At 41.8% G+C, this 20405-nt stretch overlaps 2 protein-coding genes across 2 annotated transcripts; both read left to right on the forward strand.

Annotated features, from left to right (window-relative positions):
* The first annotated feature begins 422 nt into the window (after positions 1-422).
* pola2 (polymerase (DNA directed), alpha 2) lies at positions 423-6038 on the forward strand. The gene is made up of 18 exons (XM_070913423.1): positions 423-507; positions 1022-1146; positions 1277-1365; positions 1486-1543; positions 1697-1806; positions 2262-2461; positions 2651-2739; positions 2835-2987; positions 3323-3385; positions 3531-3582; positions 3721-3839; positions 4027-4065; positions 4275-4348; positions 4488-4596; positions 4764-4870; positions 5069-5125; positions 5215-5341; positions 5651-6038. Exons 1-18 carry the CDS (start codon positions 423-425, stop codon positions 5801-5803), a joined length of 1809 nt encoding a protein of 602 aa, XP_070769524.1. The 3' UTR covers positions 5804-6038.
* A 5549-nt stretch (positions 6039-11587) lies between these two features.
* zdhhc24 (zinc finger DHHC-type containing 24) lies at positions 11588-13550 on the forward strand. The gene is made up of 3 exons (XM_070913783.1): positions 11588-11892; positions 12395-12672; positions 13258-13550. Exons 1-3 carry the CDS (start codon positions 11588-11590, stop codon positions 13548-13550), a joined length of 876 nt encoding a protein of 291 aa, XP_070769884.1.
* The last annotated feature ends 6855 nt before the right edge of the window (positions 13551-20405 follow it).

A 20405-nucleotide genomic window follows, 5' to 3' on the forward strand; every position in this document is an offset into this window, starting at 1 on the left:
GTGAGAGTAAAACAAGTAAAGCTGGGATAACCAAACTGGTTATGAACACTTCGGCAGGCCCGAGGGGCTGAAACTAAATAAACACAGTATGATCACCAGATGGCGTCAGAGGCTTTTATTTTTGTGGCGCAGCTGCCTTCCGCTTATTAGTGTGTTTGGTTGTGACGTAGTTTCCGGCCGCCAACGGCGACAGCACTTTTTCGCGGTAAAATGAAAAGGGCATTTGATGTGGATCAGATTTATTCCGAGTTATCATAACTACCATCTAACCTGTTGCCAATTGCTGTAGCTAGTATTTAGAAATCGTATTGTTAAAAATCGTCGGCCTCGTTGCTATGAAGTGAGAGCTGAGCTAACGTTAGCTACCAGAGTATCAAAACATTATCATAGTAAGTAAGTTAGTAATTATATAGCATAAAACAATGGCACTAGTAACCGGAGAGAGCATGAAGTCAGAGCTGGATTTGTTCGACATACCCTGCCAAGATGACTCCGTCCTCGACAAGAGTAAGTAGCTAACATCTGCTAAGTTTTATGTTAGCAAAAGTAGTTAAGAACACCACCAACTAGCTATACCTCAACAACCACCCAAAGAGTCATCAGAGTCATTTGTTTCTTTCAATGCCAAACATCAGCCTTCTCAATCAATAGTGTGTAATGTCTAGGATGTATTAATTACGTAAAAAGAAAATATGTTGAATTCAAACCATTTTGAATGCATCATGACTCAGTGGTGTACAGAAGTATCTGTGATCATTACTTATATGTTTGATTTAAATGTGCTCAATTCAGCTCAGCTCAGTTCCACAATGCACACATAAGAAAATACTTGAGAACTTGCACAAGAATTATGTCTGCTGTAATTCTCCTCCACCACTGATTTACAGTATTATTTTCAGTCACTGTTTTAATATCACATTTATGGTGCCTCAGTGTCTCATGTATTTGCAGTCAGCTTATTGTTACATCTCCCTTTTTACCCGCTCACCTTCTTGTCCATCAAATGTCTTCTGTCCCTCAGTGGTGGAGCAGTGTATCTGTAGCAGGATACAGGCGGATGAGATGGTGCTGGAGTGGGTCGCCTACAGCACCACAAAAAATGGACTAAAACTCACTCTGGACACTCTGGAGCAATTCGAACATGAGGTAACAGGAACATATATATATAAACGAACGTGTGTTCCTTTTTGTATTAGTTGTCATATATTATTGCCTTGAACTTGGTCCTCTGTCAGTCAATACACTGCCCTCACCACTGTGTTCATTTTCTATACAGGTGTTAAACAAGAAGAGTAAATCCAAACAAAGCTTCAGAAAAGAAGAAACTCACAACAGAACCAGAGACATCCATTCACTACAGGACTTGTATCCTTCACAGTGAACACACTTGACTATCCAGCAGCTTCTCTTTCTGAAGTTATCTGTTGTTTAGCGTGAGTGTACAGTAATGCCACTGTGTTACAGTCCTTGATATGCTTTGTTCAGAATCAAAGCTGAGGAAGAGGAGGAGAATCTACTGGACGCCTACTCTACTCCTGCTAAGGTAAGCTGACAGTGTTTCTGTTGAAATGTAGCTACACTTTTAAAGCTAAATGAACCAGACGTCCTGGGCCTATAGTGAGTATGAGTCACTTGTGTTCTTTACCCTGACTGTGTGTGTGTGTGTGTGTGTGTGTGTGTGTGTGTGTGTGTTTAGGGCTCTCAGAAGCGAGCACTGACCACTCCTGAACACCCTCATTCAAAAAGAACTGCAGCTCTGCTGGCCAGCCCAGGCCTGCTGTTGTCTCCTGCCAGCTTTTCTCCAAGGTACTAAACAACAACACCAACAGTCAGCTAGCACAATCCCCACAAACACAGAGCTCTTGCTGGTTTTTGATGTTGGTCCACTGTTAACAAACAACATACTTAAGAATTATTTAGTCCTGACTAGTCTTAAAATCACTGTCTCAGATGAACCAAGTGGACAACATCTGCCTGGGTGATATGTTGTGTTTCCAAGTGTATTTTTCTTTATTAGTTGAGTAGTTGTTGTTTTTTTACAATGAAACATTATTTTGTTTTATTGAGTAATAGTAAACTTTATATATCACTTTTCAAAACAAAACAAGATTTTCATATGTAATTTCTTGGCTTGTTTAACCATTTGAAGTGAAAGCATTGCATAATCTTGGGGCCATAAACTCAAGACTGAATCACTTGTTCTGATGGACGTTTGTTGCACTGTGCCCGACTCTGCCCTTCTTCCCATCTCTCTTTGGAAGTGCAACACCGTCTCAGAAGTACAGCCAGCGAGGAGGGAAAGGGGAGGTGGTGGTCACATTCGGGGCTGTGCAGGGCACACGCTGGGCAGGCAGGAAGGCTGCGGCTGCAGGTATTCAGCTGGAGCTCCTGGAAGGGCCTGAAGACTCCCTCCGCTGCAGCTACAAGTACATGTTCCAGAGGCTGCGTGATGTTCGAAATGGTAAAAGAGCCTGCCTGAGAACATAAACATAAACATAAAAGTAACTGTGCTCCCTGCTCAGATAGATAGATAGATAGATAGATAGATAGATAGATAGATAGATAGATAGATAGATAGATAGATAGAAACTGTGCGTATGATTATACTTCATTATTTGAAGTTGAAGATCTTTGCATCTCTTTTCCTCAGTGTTGACAGAGAAGATAGAAGAGCTCGGTGAAGGCCTCAGGTCTCACTTCAACATCGAGGAGTTCTCCCCCATCTCTTTGCCTGCCCAGGTAACATCACTTAAACTACAATGTGTTAAATGTGTTTGTAATTAAGTGTTGTCTGACCGCTCAGTTTGGTCTGTTTTATATCTCTTCACCTGCAGGACAGTATAACAGTGTTGGGTCAGATTTGCTGTGACGGTAATGGCAAACTGAACGCACAGTCGGTTCTGTTGGAGGCGGGACCAGAGCAAGGGGGTCAGCAAGTACCTGTTGACCTATCAGAGCTTAAAGAGTACTCCCTGTTTCCTGGTCAGGTGAGCAGAAGGAAACCTCTCTCTTCTTTCTACCCACTTTCTGCCATTTCTGCTGTGTATTCTGCCGTTTTAGACTGGAGTCCATCGTCATTGTAGTATCAAGTGGTGGTCTCTCCTTTTCCTGTGCACTGAGGTGTGTGTGCAGCAGGTTATATGGCCACCAAGAGTAACAGAGCATGCCAAGGACCTGGGCAGGAGTCTCCCCCAGCGTCTGACCGAGAACTCTGACAACTGTTCAACAGTTATCACATAAGAATAAATAACAGTGTATGAAACTAGAAGCATTTATCTTCTTGGAGTACAGATTCATCTCCACATCTGTTTGCTCTCCTCAGGTGGTAGTGATGGAGGGAATGAACACAACAGGAAGGAAACTGATGGCTTCCAAACTCCATGAGGTACAAGCTGACAAGTGCCGACGCATAAAGAGAGCCAAAGATGATGCCTTTACAAAGCAGCATTTACTTTACAAAATCAAAATGGCATCTCTACTGTTAGAATCAGGGCCTGTTTGTGTATCTTAATAGTCTTGTCCTTTTTTAGGGAGTCTCTCTTCCTTTCTACACTCCTGAAGTGAAAATGGAGATGGGTGAAGGTAAGTAATAAATCTACTGATTGATGTAATAAAGGTACGTCTTTAAAGCTTTCAGCTGCAATAGCAGGAGTGACTGCAGTCTGTTTGCGTCAAACGTAGTTTTAGTTCATCTTAACTCACCATTTCATGCGATTGCAGAGCCAATGAACGTACTGGTGGCATGCGGACCATACACTCCCTCTGACAGTCTGACCTTTGACCCACTGCTGGACCTAATCAATGTCATTGTCAGGGATCGTCCTGATGTCTGCCTGCTGGTATAGTTTCTTTTTTTTGTTATTTATTGCTGTATCAGTTGTTCTTCCACATACAGGTGGACAAACAAATACACGTCTTGCAAGATGCACAGAATGCTCTTTTCTTCTGTCACAGTTCAGTTTAGTAGCTCACAGACAGTCGTCACATGTTATGTTTGTGTTTTCTAATTCTCCTTCTCTTCTCCAGCTCGGCCCGTTTGTGGATTCCAAACATGAACAAATTGAGGTGGGTTTAACAGCAGACGTGCTCAGTTTATTATCCCAGGACACTGCTCCCAGATCTGATGTTTTGCATTTTAAAACAATCTAATTTGAACTCCCACACCCAAAGTCTTTTGTTCAACATATTAATTGTTTGTGCACAGCTTTTCAAATTCAGTTTGTTTGTTCATGAATGTATGTCACCGTCTCTGTCTCCACCTGATTCTCAAACAGAAAGCCCAGGTGACTGAGACGTTTGAGGCCATTTTCTCAAGATGTATTGAAAGCATTGTGGATGGCACCACAAGGTGTGTCTCATATCTCTCCTAACTGTGATTTCACTATATAACCTCCTGAGGACCTTTTTTAAAGAGCTGCGTTTTCCTCCTGTTACCTTGTGATGTGAAACTTTTACCATAATGACACCTAGTGTTTTCTTTTATGCAGTGTTGGCTGTCGCCTGGTGTTTGTGCCCTCCCAGAGAGACATCCACCATCATTTCATCTACCCGCAGCCTCCCTTCACCCTGCCAAACCTCAGCAAAGACCAGGCCCAGGTCAGACACACGAAGACCTGACTGTGGGATTGTATATGTAAACTGAGTAAACTGCTTGTGTTTATGTTAGTTCTTCTGCTTGAATCTTGTTGATAACCGAAGACAATTGTCTGTTTAGTCACACATCAGGACCTTTTTAATATCATGTTTCTCTTCACCCTCTGCAGCGTGTCACCCTGGTCCCCGACCCCTGCAGCCTGCTGATAGACGGTGTGGCATTTGGCTTGACGTCCACTGACATCCTGTTCCACATGGGCGCAGAGGAGATCAGCTGGTGGGGAAGCTTTCTAGTTTTCGCATTCCTTTATCCAGCAATGGAACTCAGTTAGAAATGAATTTGAGAGGAGAATGTGTCAATGAACTGAATGTTTAATGTGCCTTTAAAGCGAGTTTACTAAAATACCAGAAGCAGCAGTTGCATAGTATTGATTATATATTTCAGTGTTGAAATTTAAAATGTGTTGTGTTGCAGTGGCACTGGATCGGACAGATTTTCACGCATACTGAAACACATGTTGACCCAGAGGAGGTAGGAGTCCCAGATGAGTTCACTTGTTCTTTCTATTTTGAAGATGCCCGACATGAATGGACCCACATGTTTGTGTTTTCCCTTCACAGTTACTACCCGCTGTACCCGCCAGTGGAGGAGGTGAACATGGACTTTGAGAAGTTCCAGAGCTTCGGTCAGATGCCGCTCACCCCTGACGTTCTCATCATTCCCTCTGAGCTGCGCTACTTTGTAAAGGTACAGAGCTCCTTTTTCTCTTTTCGCCTTCTATACAAACATTTAGTCCAGTTATTGATTACAGACTCGACAGTCATTTGGTGCATTGTCAGTATAAAAATAAGTGCAGTTCGGTTTAGCGATGAGTCCAAGAATCAATTTTTAAAAAGTTTTAACATTTCTTAAATATGTAAAAGAATTGCCTTCTTCCAGTGGAATTTTGTTTCATTTGTCTAAAAATTTTGATTTGAAATTTGGCTGAAGGCAAAACACTTTAAGATTGGCATTTTCTTTTTTGGATTATTTACACACTGTCTTTTAAAACTGCAGGATGTGGTCGGCTGCGTATGCGTCAATCCTGGACGGCTGACCAAAGGCCAGGTGGGCGGGACCTACAGCAGGCTGCTCGTTCAGCGCCGAGCCACGTCAGAGGACGGCAAGAGACTGAGCGCCTGTTTGGCTGCTCAGGTGGTGAAAATCTAAAAGGATTTAAGACTTTGAATGCTGGTTGAATTAACCAGGACCGGCAAGCAGCAATGTAAAATATGTTAAAAAAAACAAAACAATTCACTGTTGAAACCATTTTGCTTATTGGTTTATTTTTATGTGACAAACGTGGAGAGTGTACTGTACTCTGGTCGGCAGTGTTATGAATATGTGTCACTCAGATACAACAACAACAATAATAATCTCTTTTCAATAAATTATTTGCACCCTTTCTACTGTTTTGGGTACTTTCTCTTGTGTGCTGTTAGCCAGAGTGTTATATCTGTTTCTGTGGTTCTGATTGGAGGAAAAAGAAACTTAAAAATCCTATTTCTTTTGATAGTAACTGTTTAAATTAAACTGTATTAAATAAATATTAGTTATTCAAGGTGAGATATTTTTTAATTTTGGATGGAAATATGCAGCATTTAGATATCTATAATCAAACGCCAGAAAACAAAACAATCAACATGATCATTAACAGACTATTGTTTCCTACTTTTTCAACATAATACTAAATTCTAGTCGGCCGAGGTAGAAATTTGTCCTTTATTCTCAAATTTAGCCAGCTTAAACCAACACATTTAGTCATAAAAGTGGTCAAACTCATCAGAGTCACTTTGGTGATCCTTCTTCGGCGATGCGTCGAGCTCCACTTGAAAAAGCTCCACTTTGTCACAAATGGCTGGAAAGGAAATTGAACATAAATCAGAATCAACATCTTCAAAAACAAGTTGGTTTTTTTTTGTGTATCCAACTCATCTTGTGATCGTAATGACTGATGATACCTTTGTGTTTCTCATCAGCTCTATGGTCCTTTTCTCTGAAAATATGTTTAAAACAACATGTGAGGATGTATAATATATAATATATAATATCAGGATGTAGTTTTTGCCATCAGAGATGTAAAAACACTCACTCTTGTTTATGTGATTGTTCTCGAGGTGCAAGTAGATGCTCAACATCACCCTCATCACTGAACTCATTTGAGTCATCGTCAGAGGATCCTGCTTTACTTCCCTCCTCCTCATCTTCATCTTCACTTGCCTCCTCAGGAATAATGTGCATCTTTCTAGATCTGAAACCAACAGATGTTTAGTTCAGCTGCTGTTGTTTAAAAGTACGATTCACACTTGAATGATCTTACTTGTCCTGTGGTGAGATGATGCTGTCCTCTGAATCTCTTTCCTCCTCTGGTTCTCCTGCTTCGTCTCTTCTCTGCTCCTCTTCCTTCTCTCCCCCTCCTTCCTCCTCTTCATCTGACTCCCCGTCCACCTCCAATTTGTCCTCACCTCCTTCGCTCTCATCCTCGTCCACCTCTTCATCATGAGAAGATGAACCCAGTTTCCCGTCCTCACCTTCTTCATTCTTCATCCTGTCTGACTGTTCTTCACGTTCACCTGTTCCACCCTCCTCCATCTCATCCTCTGCTCCTGTCTCCTCTTCTTCCTCGGTTGTGTTCTTTCTTTCAGAAGCCTCGTCATCATCCTCCACATCTCTCTCCTCTTGCTCTTCATCTATCTGAATGTGCTCGTTTTCTTCAGCGTGATCATCTTCTTCTCCATCTCCCATATCTTTCTCATATTCCTCTTCTTCATCCTTGTCTCCTGCACTGCTTTGTTCAGAGCTGCTTCTCTCCTGCTTTTCTGTCTCATCTCCACCTCCATTTTCAATCTTTATACTAACACTTCCTGATTCCTGATCCTCTCTACAGCTCTCTGATTTGTCGTCAGGACTTCGATCCCCCTCTTTTTCACTCCTGGATTCCTCAATTGCACTCCCCAAATCCTCACCAGCAGACTGACTCCCTTCTTTGTGACTCCCCGAGTCATCTCCCTCGCTCCTGGTCCTTTCCTTCACCACCTTCTTGCCCCTTGGTGATCCAACAGCGAGCCCCCCACTTCTCCTTGTCCTCCTGCTAGTGCTTCTGCCTTTCTCTGATTCACTTTCTGAACTTTGGGCCACTTTGACTGCAGCAGTGACGATCGCACTGGAGGTCCCAGATGATCTGAAAGAAGATGAATGGAAGAAAGCGAAAACTGTACATAATAAGTTAGTCTGGTGTATAAGTGGATGTATATGGTAGACAGAACATAGATCAGTGGTTTCCAACCTGCAGGTCAAGGAGGTGGAGTTGCAAGATGGTCAACATGAATAAAACATTTTTGAGTTTATTATTCTGATATTCCTCTAGTGTGTGAAATGCTGGATAGTTTTACCTCTTCAAGCCTGTAGAAACAATTAAAAGTTGTCATTGTTTAGTTCAGGTACGCTGTGCTTTTACTCTTTGCTCTCTTGTGTGTATTACTGTGTACGTAGTTATCCAATTCAAGTGCTGAACTGTTGTAATCATGGTTAAACTGGGTGACTGTGTTGAGGTAGGTAAATGCATTGTAACAAATACAAAGTCAGTTAGAGGATAAATCTGTGCAGAATATTACTCACTCCTGAGAGCTGTGTCTTTCTCTGTCTGAGGAGGTGCGCTGAGATCTTCCTCTCTTCTTCCTCTTCTCTCTGCTCGCCTGACTGGACTCCCTGCTGCTCTCGCTGCTCTCTGTATGGCTGCTGGACAGACGAACTAGGCACAGGATGTACACATGCACACAAAAATGACAACCAATACCAGAGGTGAAGGAAAACGCATAAGAAAAATGAACCTACACACACTGAAGTTCAACTTGTCATATTTACTTTTCCCACCTGGTTTGATGTCCAGCTCGTGGGATAAATGACTGCTCCTGCTTCCACCACCTCTCTCTCTCTTTGAGCTTGGTGCTCTGTTTGTCTCAGCCTCCTCCCCTAATACCTGCACCACTCCCCTCTCAGGAGGAGGCTCCTCTGTGTAGAGCCGACCCCAGAGAGACTCAGGGCCTGAGGGGATTCCAGCTGCACCAGCAGTCCAGGACCACGGCTGGTCGGGCTGCGGGGAAGCCCAGTCTGGTGGATTTTGCCTGGGCCAGGGGTGATGATGATGATGATGACTGGGCATGGAGGTGAGGTGGCGGAGCTGGAATGGGTGTGGGAGGATGGATGGTGGGTGGAAAGATGGAGGGACATGAGAGGAACCCTGAGGTTGATAGGGCGCTCTGATGGGAAGCCTAGCTGCCTGGGGCTGAGGGTGGGTCAGCCAGGAAGACTGCATGTAAGGGAGATGAGGGAGGCCATCTTGGTTGTAGTCTAAGTGGCTGTTTTGGCTGTAGTGCTTTTGAGGTGGAGCCACGTTTTGTGGCATTGTGGCAGGGCCTGTAAGCAAAGATACATATGAGATAGACTTTTGTTTGTGTGCGTGGTAATAAAAAATACTTCTTATTTTTAAAATTCAAGAATAAAAGTGACAATATCATTTCTTAAAGTCAGTGAAGAGGAGGACAAACCTTGTGAAAGTAAAGGTCGATCTGCAGAGGACTTAGTCACTCGTTCGTCTGTGTTCTTTAGACAGGACCTCAAATACTCCTCCATCCTCTGTTAAAGAAACAAAGTCTTTTTTTCGCACTGATACTATTAAAATCACAGAACCAGATGTACGCTTTGGCCGCATACTTTGATTTAGGGAAAACCTTCAACAATGGACAACACTGCTTTAAAACAAAAGCGAGAAAGCTGCTGCATACTGTGAATTCCTTGTACCTTCTTCTGAGCAGCCTGTGTTTTCTCCTTGAGTTGCTGCTGCCAGCGGGGGGAGCTCTCCTCCAGGAACCTTTCATACTCCATCTGGAGGGGTCAAAGGTCAAGAGGAAGGCTGAGCAACAGAGCTTCACGGAGGCAGGAGTAAAGTACAGATGAGATGTGTTAATGCTTGTTACAACTGTCATGTAGCCAGGCTTCCTGTCCTGAGCTACTTCCTAAATTCTTCCTGTGCATTTCCCTCTACGTGTGTGTGTGTGTGTGTTTGTGTCTGTGCACCCGAATAGTTTTCATGGCAGCAGTGAGGCTCAACATCTCTCTCAGTGTGTCCTGGGCTTCCTCAAACTGCTGCAGCAGCTGCCTGTTGTGTTGTTGGGCTGTAAACTCTCTCTCCTTCAGCTCCTGCCAGCGCTGCTGCAGATGCATCGCCCTCCTGCAGAAAACACACACACGCACAGTCAGTGACTAAAAAACATACACAATGATGCACAGTGCAAGCATCTTGTTGCCTTTCGTCTGAGCACTTACAGATGTTGATGACTCTGACGAGTTGAACGGTCAGCTTGCAGCAGCATTGGCCTGTTGACACTGTGAGGAAGAGACAGTGCATCAAATTACAGCGTCACAGTAACACATGGCACACACACACACACACACACACACACACACACACACACACACACACTTAATTCTCCACCCTCACACACAAACCTGAGGTGACAGTACTAAACTTTCCAGCTGACATCACAACATTTGCTTGGTCCAAATCTTACTCATAAAGACAAACTACAGTAAACTCTCTCTCTCTCTCTATATATATATATATATATATATATATACTGTAAATGGTGTATTATTTCAGGAATATTGCGCATACTGTACTGTTTCATATAGAAATCCAATAAACTACACTACTACTACAACAAGACGACACTATGGGCTCCCTCTTTAGTACCACACTTTCCAAATAAGTATTATGATAATTTTTGTTAGGAATTGTAACTATTGTATTTACTGAATCCAAGACCCAGGATTACAACTCACTGACTCCATGATGGCATTCAAGGATCTTACCTCTTTTTTGGATTGTGCTCTCTTTGTTTTGTGAAAGTGTTTCTTTCTGTGCCGGTCAGATGCCCAAGAGACAGTAAATTCTCCTTCGGAGCAGCCATGACTGCAGGCTTTCAGTGGATGCAGAGATTATAAGGGATTAAGGTCTGCGCTTTGGGGGGGAGGAGGGATCTGAGACATGCTGCCAATCCACACATGGTAGTAGTGAGGGTTTTTTTATTGGCACAAAGGTAACCAAATTATTGAAACATCTGCTTACATATAAGTCTGAAAACCTACAATAGCCGAGACGGACAACTCGCATATTGAAATATTACTGGTAGGTTTGTTTAGATATGGCTCCACCGTCCATTTCATTGTGCAGCCCTGTGTTGTAGAATGATAAATAAATGTACCTTGACCTTGATATGGTAAAATGCTATGATTTTATATAAAGGAAAGGGCCCCTGAATGGGGGAAATGATTCAACAGGGGGTGGAGGCTGACAGGGGTCAGGACCCTGCCAGAAATGTTGTATTTTGTATTTTTCAGCTCTCACTCTCCATATTAGCACACATAGAAAATGTGATAGTGGAGAAGAAAGCAGCATATGTTCGAATATTTACACATAAGAAGACTAAATGCTATAGTAAATATTCATCTAATAATCTTCCAGTCTAACACAAAACCACAATAAATTACTTTTTTATCTGTGTTTTAAAAAGGGGCACGCGGTTGTTCACCCATGGGATGAACAACTACAGGCGGAACCACAGTATGTTGTTGCACTGCGGATGTATTTTCATGTAACACCTGTCAGCAGAAACTTGATTCCGTCCAGTGGAAGAGACAGTGGTGGTAAGGAGAGGGGTTTAGAGACGTAACATTTCAACTATTACATTACATTAATTTGTCCTGAAGATATATCAGGTATTGTTGATATCATGCGGTTTGTTTAAACTTGAAGAGAAAGCTAACGGAGCGGTTATTCAGCTAACTAAGCTAACCAACGGTCGCCACCGTGCGTCTGTCAAACCAGTCCTTCCATTGAGCTCATCGCCCTTTGAGCTGAGTCTAACCTCACGGAGAGGAGGACGGGCAGGAAACATGACGAGTTTTGCCAGCAAAGTGTTTTGCAAGGTCGAGAGGATGTGTCACCACCTCCCCGTGGTCCTCAACACCTTTCTGGTCTTCTCCATCACCGGGGAGGTGAGCTACCTGGTGCTGGTCGAGGCTCCGCTGGAGCCGGACCTGAAGAAGACGACGTGGTCCGCCTGGTGGAAAGCGGTCCACCTGCTGGCCCAGTACTTCATGCTGGTAAACATCTGCTGGAACGCCCTGCTCTTCCTCAGAACCAGCCCCAGCATCAGGGGGGTCTTCCTGGGAGGAGAGGGCATGGGCCAGGGGTGGAGGTAAGGAAGGAGCAGCTGTGGGGATTATTACACATAAGAAAATTAATCGATTGTAAGAACTTGGCACATCATTTACCTTTTGGGTATTTTTTGGCTGTTTTCATGGTTTGGGTCAGGCCCCTTAGTTCCAGTTAACATATATCATTATACTACAACATACAATGGTATTTTAGGCAACAGTGTTCTTCCAACTTTGTGGCAACTGTTCGGTGAAGGCCTTTTCCTGTTTCAGCATGACTGTCCTCCAGTGCACGTACACTGACGGACTTTTATAAATCTCTTTAGTGAAATGGTTTTGCCCAGACAGGACTATCTCAATGAGCCAGTATTGGGTTGGATGGGATTAACTCATCATAAACCTCAGCATACCACTGAAATATGTATGCACAAAAAGTGGAAATCTTAGGGGAAGAGACAAGAGTTTTCTAGTATGTGTAAAATGTGAGATTAAGAATGCCTGTGACCATAAATAATAGTATTTTCTCTCTTGTTTTCCACACAGGTACTGTTACACATGTGAGACACACACCCCTCCTCGTTGCTCCCACTGCTACGACTGCAATGTGTGTGTGCTGCGGCGGGATCACCACTGCGTCTTCTTTGGCCGGTGTGTGGGTTTCCGTAACTACCGCTACTTCCTGAGCTGCTTGTTATTTATGTGGTCTGGGCTCCTGTACGCCACTCTGATGAATGCAGAGGTCTTCATCGTCATTTTGAAGGAGGGTTTGACTCTGCACAGCGTCCTGCTGCTGCTCATACCCTGGATCATGCTAGTTTCAGGTAGGATCTGGTTTGTCCCATATTGGCTATCCCTGTAGGTAGCTGTGGTACTTATTTTCTAGTAGTATTACTCACACCGTATACACTGATTAGTAACCCCCCAAATTTCTATTTAAATTAGACAAAACTGAGAAAAGCTGTAAATCATTTTCTCTTCATTGTTTTCTTGTCTGCTCTATCTTTATGGGCCACAACTCACTTTTGAGAAAGCCCTGGTCCCATTAATCACCCACAGTGGTCTACAGGAAAAGTTGCATTCACAAATACATGATGTGGATGACACTTGAAGAATGCAAAATAGTGAATGCAAGAAATGGCACTCCTAATTATCAGATGCATTTTTATCTCTTGTTTTTAATTTTATGAACATTAAAGGTTATTTTCCCCCAAGCTGCTGTTTAAATTTTAATTCAGCAGGAGGTTTTATTTATGCTCTTGGACACATCTGTTCAGTTGTTTGTGATGAGATGAATCCCAGAAATGTAACCAAATCTATTCAGGTACAAATTTTCCCTTAAGCTTGGAGTCTTATATTTATATCACTGGCTGTGATTTAATCAGAACTGCTGCTCTGTCTCTCCCCAGGCCAGGTCTCAGCACGCGCCTTTGCCTTCGCCTTCATCGCTGACACATGCGTGGTGGGCTTCTTGCTGGTGTCCGCCTTCTTCTTCTTCCATCTCTTCCTGATGTTTCGGGGACAGACCACCAGGGAGTGGTACTCGTCCCGCCGGCCCTACAGCCTCGGACCCCTGGGCAACCTGCGTCACACTCTGGGCCTTCGCTGGTACCTCTGCTGGCTCTGCCCACTCATCCCATCACCTCTACCCGGGGATGGGATAAACTTCCAGGTCACAGGATCACTGGAACCCACCCGGTAACAGCTGAAAGTCTGAATATTAAAAGGCTGTGTGTCTTTACTTTCGTGGTGACGGTTAATGTTATCGGGAGCTGCAGCAGGGAAGATCACCTCAGGTCAAGAAGAGGTAGCTTGGGATGAGAGGAAGCAGGATTAGTGTGTGGTTGTTTAAGATGTTACTGGGTGTAACTGACCAGTATCCTCTCCGCAGCCTTTAGCCTGTGTGGAGACAAAGAAATTATGGGTGTGCTTTGGAAGGTACATTGACCTTGACCTAAAGGTAATCTGTACACTCATTGAGGTTGGCCTCAGAATATTAACACAGAAATTAGCAGTGTTCCTCTGGAATACTGAGCACTGAAAATGTATGTAAACAACACGGAAATGAGAATGTATTTTATTGATCGTGAAAAATATATAATTTTAAATCCTCGATAACAAGCATTGCTGACTATGACTCCTGGGTAGTCATCCTCTTGGGATTTGTGATAGTGACTACATAAATGAACCTTTCCCATATTGTTTATTTTGCATAAATCTGAAGGTCATGCAAATTGGCTGGCTGGCACTGTTTCTGAATAGACTTTAGGATTATAAAATACACCATCATCAGCCTGCTATCTGCTGCTGTGGGTTAGCTGCTGGGATCATGATGTGCTTGTGCTTTCCACTTGTCTACATCCACTGCTGAGCTCCAGCTGAGTTCATTACACTGAGCTTTTTACTAGATATTGGAACATACAGGAAATCAATATACTTAACCATTTTATACTTTTTGAATACTTATGCTGTCAGACATCAGTCACACTGTGACTTTACAATGTCACTGCCAATTAAATGTAACAAAGAAAGAGCAAATTGTTTTTCCAAAAATGTTATTTTTTGTTTTGAGCTGTTTCACCTGACTGTTTTGAGTATGCTTTATTTTGTCACTTTACATACTCAAAACCTGCTTTGATTTAGTATGTAGTATGGATTTGGGACACAGCCAACATGTCTTACAGCATTTGATGCCAACTGGACTTCTGTCACCTCATTACAATCTTTTTTTCCTCTCTTTTGCACTTTTGCTTTTGTAATTTTAATTCTCTCTGCCTTAAAATCTAGTGAATGAATTTACATTACAGCCAAAAATATTGTTTGTAAGTATTGTAAATTGTTTGCTAAATATAATTGTTTGCTTAATATCTGTATTTGTTTTGCTATTTCATATGGGTCACACAATTTGATGTTTGGTTTTGTCATTTGAAAGTGCTTCAATAAATTGTGTCAAGGGAACCACTGAAAAATTATTAATTTCATTATTTTGTAGTCTTAAAATGTTTTAAATATCTAATAAATGTGATCATAATTAACACAACCATAACAATACTTGGACCCATCCTCATAAATGAAGATGATACCTGGTCCACGTCTGATGTTATAATCTCATAACCGCCATTTGTCTCGTTTTTTCAGCCGTTAATTTCTCTATCATAACCGTTACTGCCAGCTGCATGGTGGCCTGTCAGCGCAGGCGGTCTGGACTTGGTATCCATAACAGCCAGAACTACAATTTAGCTGTTATAACCTTTTCAGTTTGGATTTACTCGCTGGTAAGGCATTTTTGTTGTCCATTTTTAAAGAGGACATTGTTATAAAACATCAGAAGTTTTAGCAGTATGGCAACTTTTGGTTAATTTAGAACGTTGGGCTTGCATAATGTTATAGCTAGCTAACTGGTAGATGTTAGTTAAAAACACGACTTAATTTCATCCAAATCCCAGTACATTTGTCTAAAACGTATGTGAAATGTTAGCATTTTAGATAGTTAATTTATGTTAAGGTTACCTCAGTTCTGTGGATGAAAAATCTGTCTGTGACCTATAAGGTAAAAAACGATAGCATAGCCAGCTATGGAAAGCAGCATAAGTTAATGTTAGCTACTTTTAAAATAGCCCTTTTTTTAATTAAATAAAATTGTGCTTATCGGCTAATATAGCAATACTTGTGCTACATTGGCTGGCTTTCAAAGATGCAGATTTAGCTGAAAAGGGCAGTTAACCATAACTCTAAGTTATTAAATGGAGATACAGTCATTGCAACCCCAATGTCTCATTCTTTTTAAATGTCAAGTGAAATCAGCCTTGAAAGGTTGAATGAAAATGGCAAAAATAAGTTTGCACATCCCATTGCAGGTGTCTTAAGAATGAATGTGTTATACCAGTTAAATTAGGTTAACAGGATCAGTATGTCTAGTCTAAACTCATGAGTTACTATGTAGATTAACAAAAATATATGGAAAATATATCCTAAAAGCTGTGTGTCGCTCCTGGTTATTTTGGTGGACCATTTGTTGATCCTAAGCAGCAGGGAGGAGTAAGCCAGTGGGATGGATGTCCCAGCGGAAAATATGTGAGTGATGTTCACTGAACAAACCCACACACTAAATGTTGTTTCCTTGAGTTACTCAGCAGCAATATGCAAAGCCTTTTTCTCTGGCGTGTGTGTGTGTGTGTGTGTGTGTGTGTAGTGCGACACTGAAGGAGATGCTTGAGAAAATAGCTGAGCTGGATTACAGTCAAAGTCATCTGAGGGTCCTGAACGCTGAGATGAGGCACTGGCTGGATGTTGCAGATGATGATATGGCAGTGCTGCGCTCTGAGAACGTCACCCTCAGAAAACAAGTGAAAATGTAACTTGTCACACATGACTGTCTCTACACATTAGCAGGAGGGTCCCTGAACTGTCTGACTATCAAATTTAACACTGCAATCACCTTTTAGCATATTAATCATCTATAATTCTGTTTGATCTCTCTGCTGCCTTTGTCACAGTCAGTCTCTTAAAGATATCTTAAGTTAAGCACATCCACTATATCATTAGCTCTAGAGGTCTTTGCCTTTAACTCATTGTTATGTGTCCGCACTGTTTTCTTTTTTACTTTAACATTGTGGTGGAAAACCCATCAGGAGCTTGTATCTGTGTTTGTGTGTCTGCAGCCTGGAGAAGATCATCGATGAAGCGCAGCAGGTTGAAGCAGAGCCTTGCAGGGCCCTCCTGGCTGATAACCTCAATGTAGAGAGATGTAATGAAAAGAAGATTCAGAAATTGGTGGGTAACCAGGAATGTTATTGTATTACAATGTATTACCGGTGTTTTCACAAAGATACTTAGACCTGATAAAAATGTAACCATGTGGAAACTGTAACGCTGCCTTTAAGACCACACTTGAGCTAAATCTTGACATCAGGTAAAGCTCAGAGGTCTTCCCTTTCATGTCATTTTTCAAAAACCACTATATTTATTCTTTATATGCTTTATTCCTCATAATTGTAAGTGTTACATTGCGTCCTTTGCTGTAGTCCAATCCAGGTCATAGACAGATGTCTACAGGCAGGTATATGTCAAGGATTTAACTTTTTAGGCATTTTTGTACAATTCATGTTAAATCATGTATTTCATCGGAAGTCATGGGTTGCAAGTTTGTGTATTTGTAACCATAAGACAGCAAAAAGAGTAACGCCAGCGAGGGCTTTATTACTAAACAGCACTTAAACACCCATCCTGTGGAGGTTTGGCATAAGTGATACATTTACATAATTTTATGTTATAAACTATGTCAGACTAGTTTTGAGACTTAATAACATTCACATGAACCTACTCCACCAGTCAGAAGGGGTGATTGCACACTGGGTATTATCTACATTCAGATCACCTCTGCCACCACAATAACGGCACAAGAAATACATCAGATGCCATATTGTTATAGCTATATGTAGACAAACAGTTAAACTTCCGCCAGTCAAATATGGCGGCTGATGGTTGTCATTTTAAATATCTCCAGGTGACCATTGTTGTGTTTTTGTGCAGGAGAAGGAATCCACCATGATGAAGGAACAAAATAAGAAACTAACTGCAGAGGTATGATGTCTGTTACTTTTCACATGACTTCATGCACTACAGTTAAAAGTGAGCCAGAAATGTCAAAACACTTTGCTCATTTAAATGTCATTCTGACTTTTTCAGCTCCAGAGCCTCCAGCAAGAGAGAGACCGGGACAAGATCAACTTGAGCAAGTTCAGGGCTGCACTTCAAACCATCGAGGTAACATCACAGATTCAACTTGGAGATGTTTCATTATTTTTCTCTCTCCATTCATCTTACCAGTGTTTGCATTAGTCCTTCGACATCATCAAACAGCTGCTGATTTGTTGTGTCATGTGTTTCTTCAGTGTGGGATGGAAGAGGCTCAACTAGGGCTGCAGCATAGAGATGAGGTTATACGTCAGGTAGGAACAGGGACATCAGCACCAGGCAGTGATTTATTCATAAATGTTGATCTTTCCGTTTGGAGTTCAGCATGAATATCTTGACAGTTCTTTGTCTTTCATGATTTGAACACAACATTTTTTATGTGTTTGTGATAGAAAGACTTGCAGTTAAAGCACTCACAGGAAACAGAAGAAGAGTGTTCCAACATCATAAAGGTAAAGATCATCCATTGCTATTCAGTTAAGAAAAGTACATGTGAGGTAACTCCTTATTCATCATATACATTACTTAAACTAAGATCTGCAATGTGAGAGTGACAATCATTTATAAAATGATGAGTGATACTGCCACCTTTTGCAATCTGTGCATAAACTACTTTGTGAAAGAGGCCCCTTGTTGTGTGTTGATAACAGATTTATTACAGGAGCAAATGCCCAACATTGTCCCTGATTACATGCACTCAGCTATTGAGCTGTTCAAGTGTGTCTTGTTGTTTGATCGTGTTTCTCTGCTCCAGGATCTCAGGCTGACAAATCAGGAGCTGAGGAAGCAGTTGGAGGACCGACTGGATGAGGCCTCATTGTAACCCTGACACACACAATCCTCTTGCTTTAAATGAATATCATGACGTACACTGAGTCATCTGTTGAACTCATACTGTACTCAGTGTCTGCTTTTGGTTTGCAGCGCTATTGTGAATGACCTGATGGGAGAAAAGGAAGGGCCACTCAGCCCCCCTCCGTCGTTCGCAGAGGAAATGAAGCTGCTGGCCTCTTCAGCTGTCAGCATGTCGGATCTTAGACACGTATGACCTCAAATTCCTGTGTTTAGACTTTAGAAAGAGAATGAGAATGTAGAATACACTCCAGTTTATTAGGTACATCTAGTAAATACTAATGGAGTCTGCAATAAATCCTGCCTGAAGGTTTCAGTTTGTGTTGATATATGTATGATTATTTTGGAGGATATAGTTTGTGGTGCTGTTGAATTGTATTGTGTTATACTGACAGCTGTTACTATTATTTTGTCCGCCCTATTTGTATCCATGAGTGTAGGCTAAATAGCAGGAACACCTCCCTGTCTAATGCATTACAGTTCAACAGCACCAAACTGTGCATCCTCCAAAATGATTATGCATGTTGTACTTCCACAAGTGCCCATTAGAGGGCGCCACCACAAAGCCCAGATTGTAACCCGGTCTGTCAGACAGCAACTACGTGACTGTAGATGTAGAGATTAGTACATTAGTGAAGTCTGGTGCTGTGTCTGCAGGAGGAAGCTGAGGCTGAGGAGCTGCTGAAACCTCAAAGTGTCAGAGTAGACCTTCAGACCAAAAGGTACTTGAGTTTCACATCATAAAACAGCTCTGATAGACTTTGGTATAGATGTGTGAAAGGTCAAAGTATAACAAGATTATTCTGTGTAGGAATAATAATAATAATTTATTTCTCTTTTCTCATTTGTTATCGTCCACCTGGTTTCTCTGTTGTCTAAGGTGTGCTGGGATCTTGGAGAGAGCTGGACTATTTTTGCTGTTCGTCTTCATTCTCATCTTTTTGGCCTTTGTGACTTCAGGAAGTTGTGCGGGAAACTTTATTTCCATAAACACCTTGTGGAGTGGTGCACGCCTGATGTTACAGCCCTACTGCAGTGTGCATTATGGGGCTTTACCTCCTATTTGATGTAAACACTTCCTCTTATAAACATGTTAAATCATTTATCTGGCTGAGTGTGTGGGGTTTTGTAGCTGAGTATGTTTTCTACTCAGCAGATCATGAGGCTGAAGGTTTTACCAAAAAAGCTACATGCTGTTATGTTCTATAACAACAGCTGTAGTAGTAACCTGACACAACCTGATAAAACATCTAATAACCTTTTTTACAACTGTTACACAAGCACAGTTATTTAAGGGATTTTGTGGTAGATTTCCAACTCTGTCTTCAAACAATACTTGCATGAAAAATGTAAACAGTTTTTGTTTGCTGTAATTGTTTCTCCTCTTGAAGCACAAAGAGGGAATTTTGTACTTAAAGGACTTAAGTTTGGAAGAAACCCATTTAATTTGTCTTACTCCAACTGCTGAAGACTCATTTCATTTTTTCACAGAAGCACTTTTTTCCCCTAATTACTGACATTAAAGTAGTTGTAGGAAGGGATCTCTTGGTGGCCAGTCTGGGGAAACGGTTACAGCAACCAATAACTCCTTCAATGTACACATGGCCATATGAGTATTGTATTAAGATACACTTGGTCTTAGTTATTTTAAATAAACGGGACTGTTTATCTCCTGTTGTGAGAACTCTCCTCACCCATCCTTACCAGAGTAAACCTCATTAGGCCCTAATGTTGATGTAATGAAAACTGTGACCACAAAATCAAGCTCTTTATGTTTCTTCACAGTGAAAACAACCATAACAGTTTCCAGAAATGGATTAGAAGAGCAGTCCAGTCTGCTATTAAGACCATGATTTAAAACAGATTAACAGATTACTGTCAGGAGGTTAGTCTCCCAGCTGCACTACAACATTATACATGTTGCTAATTACTTTTCACATTTTGAATTACATGCAGCAGTCAAAGTGGAGCCATGGCTTCATGCCTTCATGCCTTCCCATGTTGTCAG

This window comes from Enoplosus armatus, chromosome 10 (assembly GCF_043641665.1).
Source record: "Enoplosus armatus isolate fEnoArm2 chromosome 10, fEnoArm2.hap1, whole genome shotgun sequence".
NCBI lineage: Eukaryota > Metazoa > Chordata > Actinopteri > Centrarchiformes > Enoplosidae > Enoplosus > Enoplosus armatus.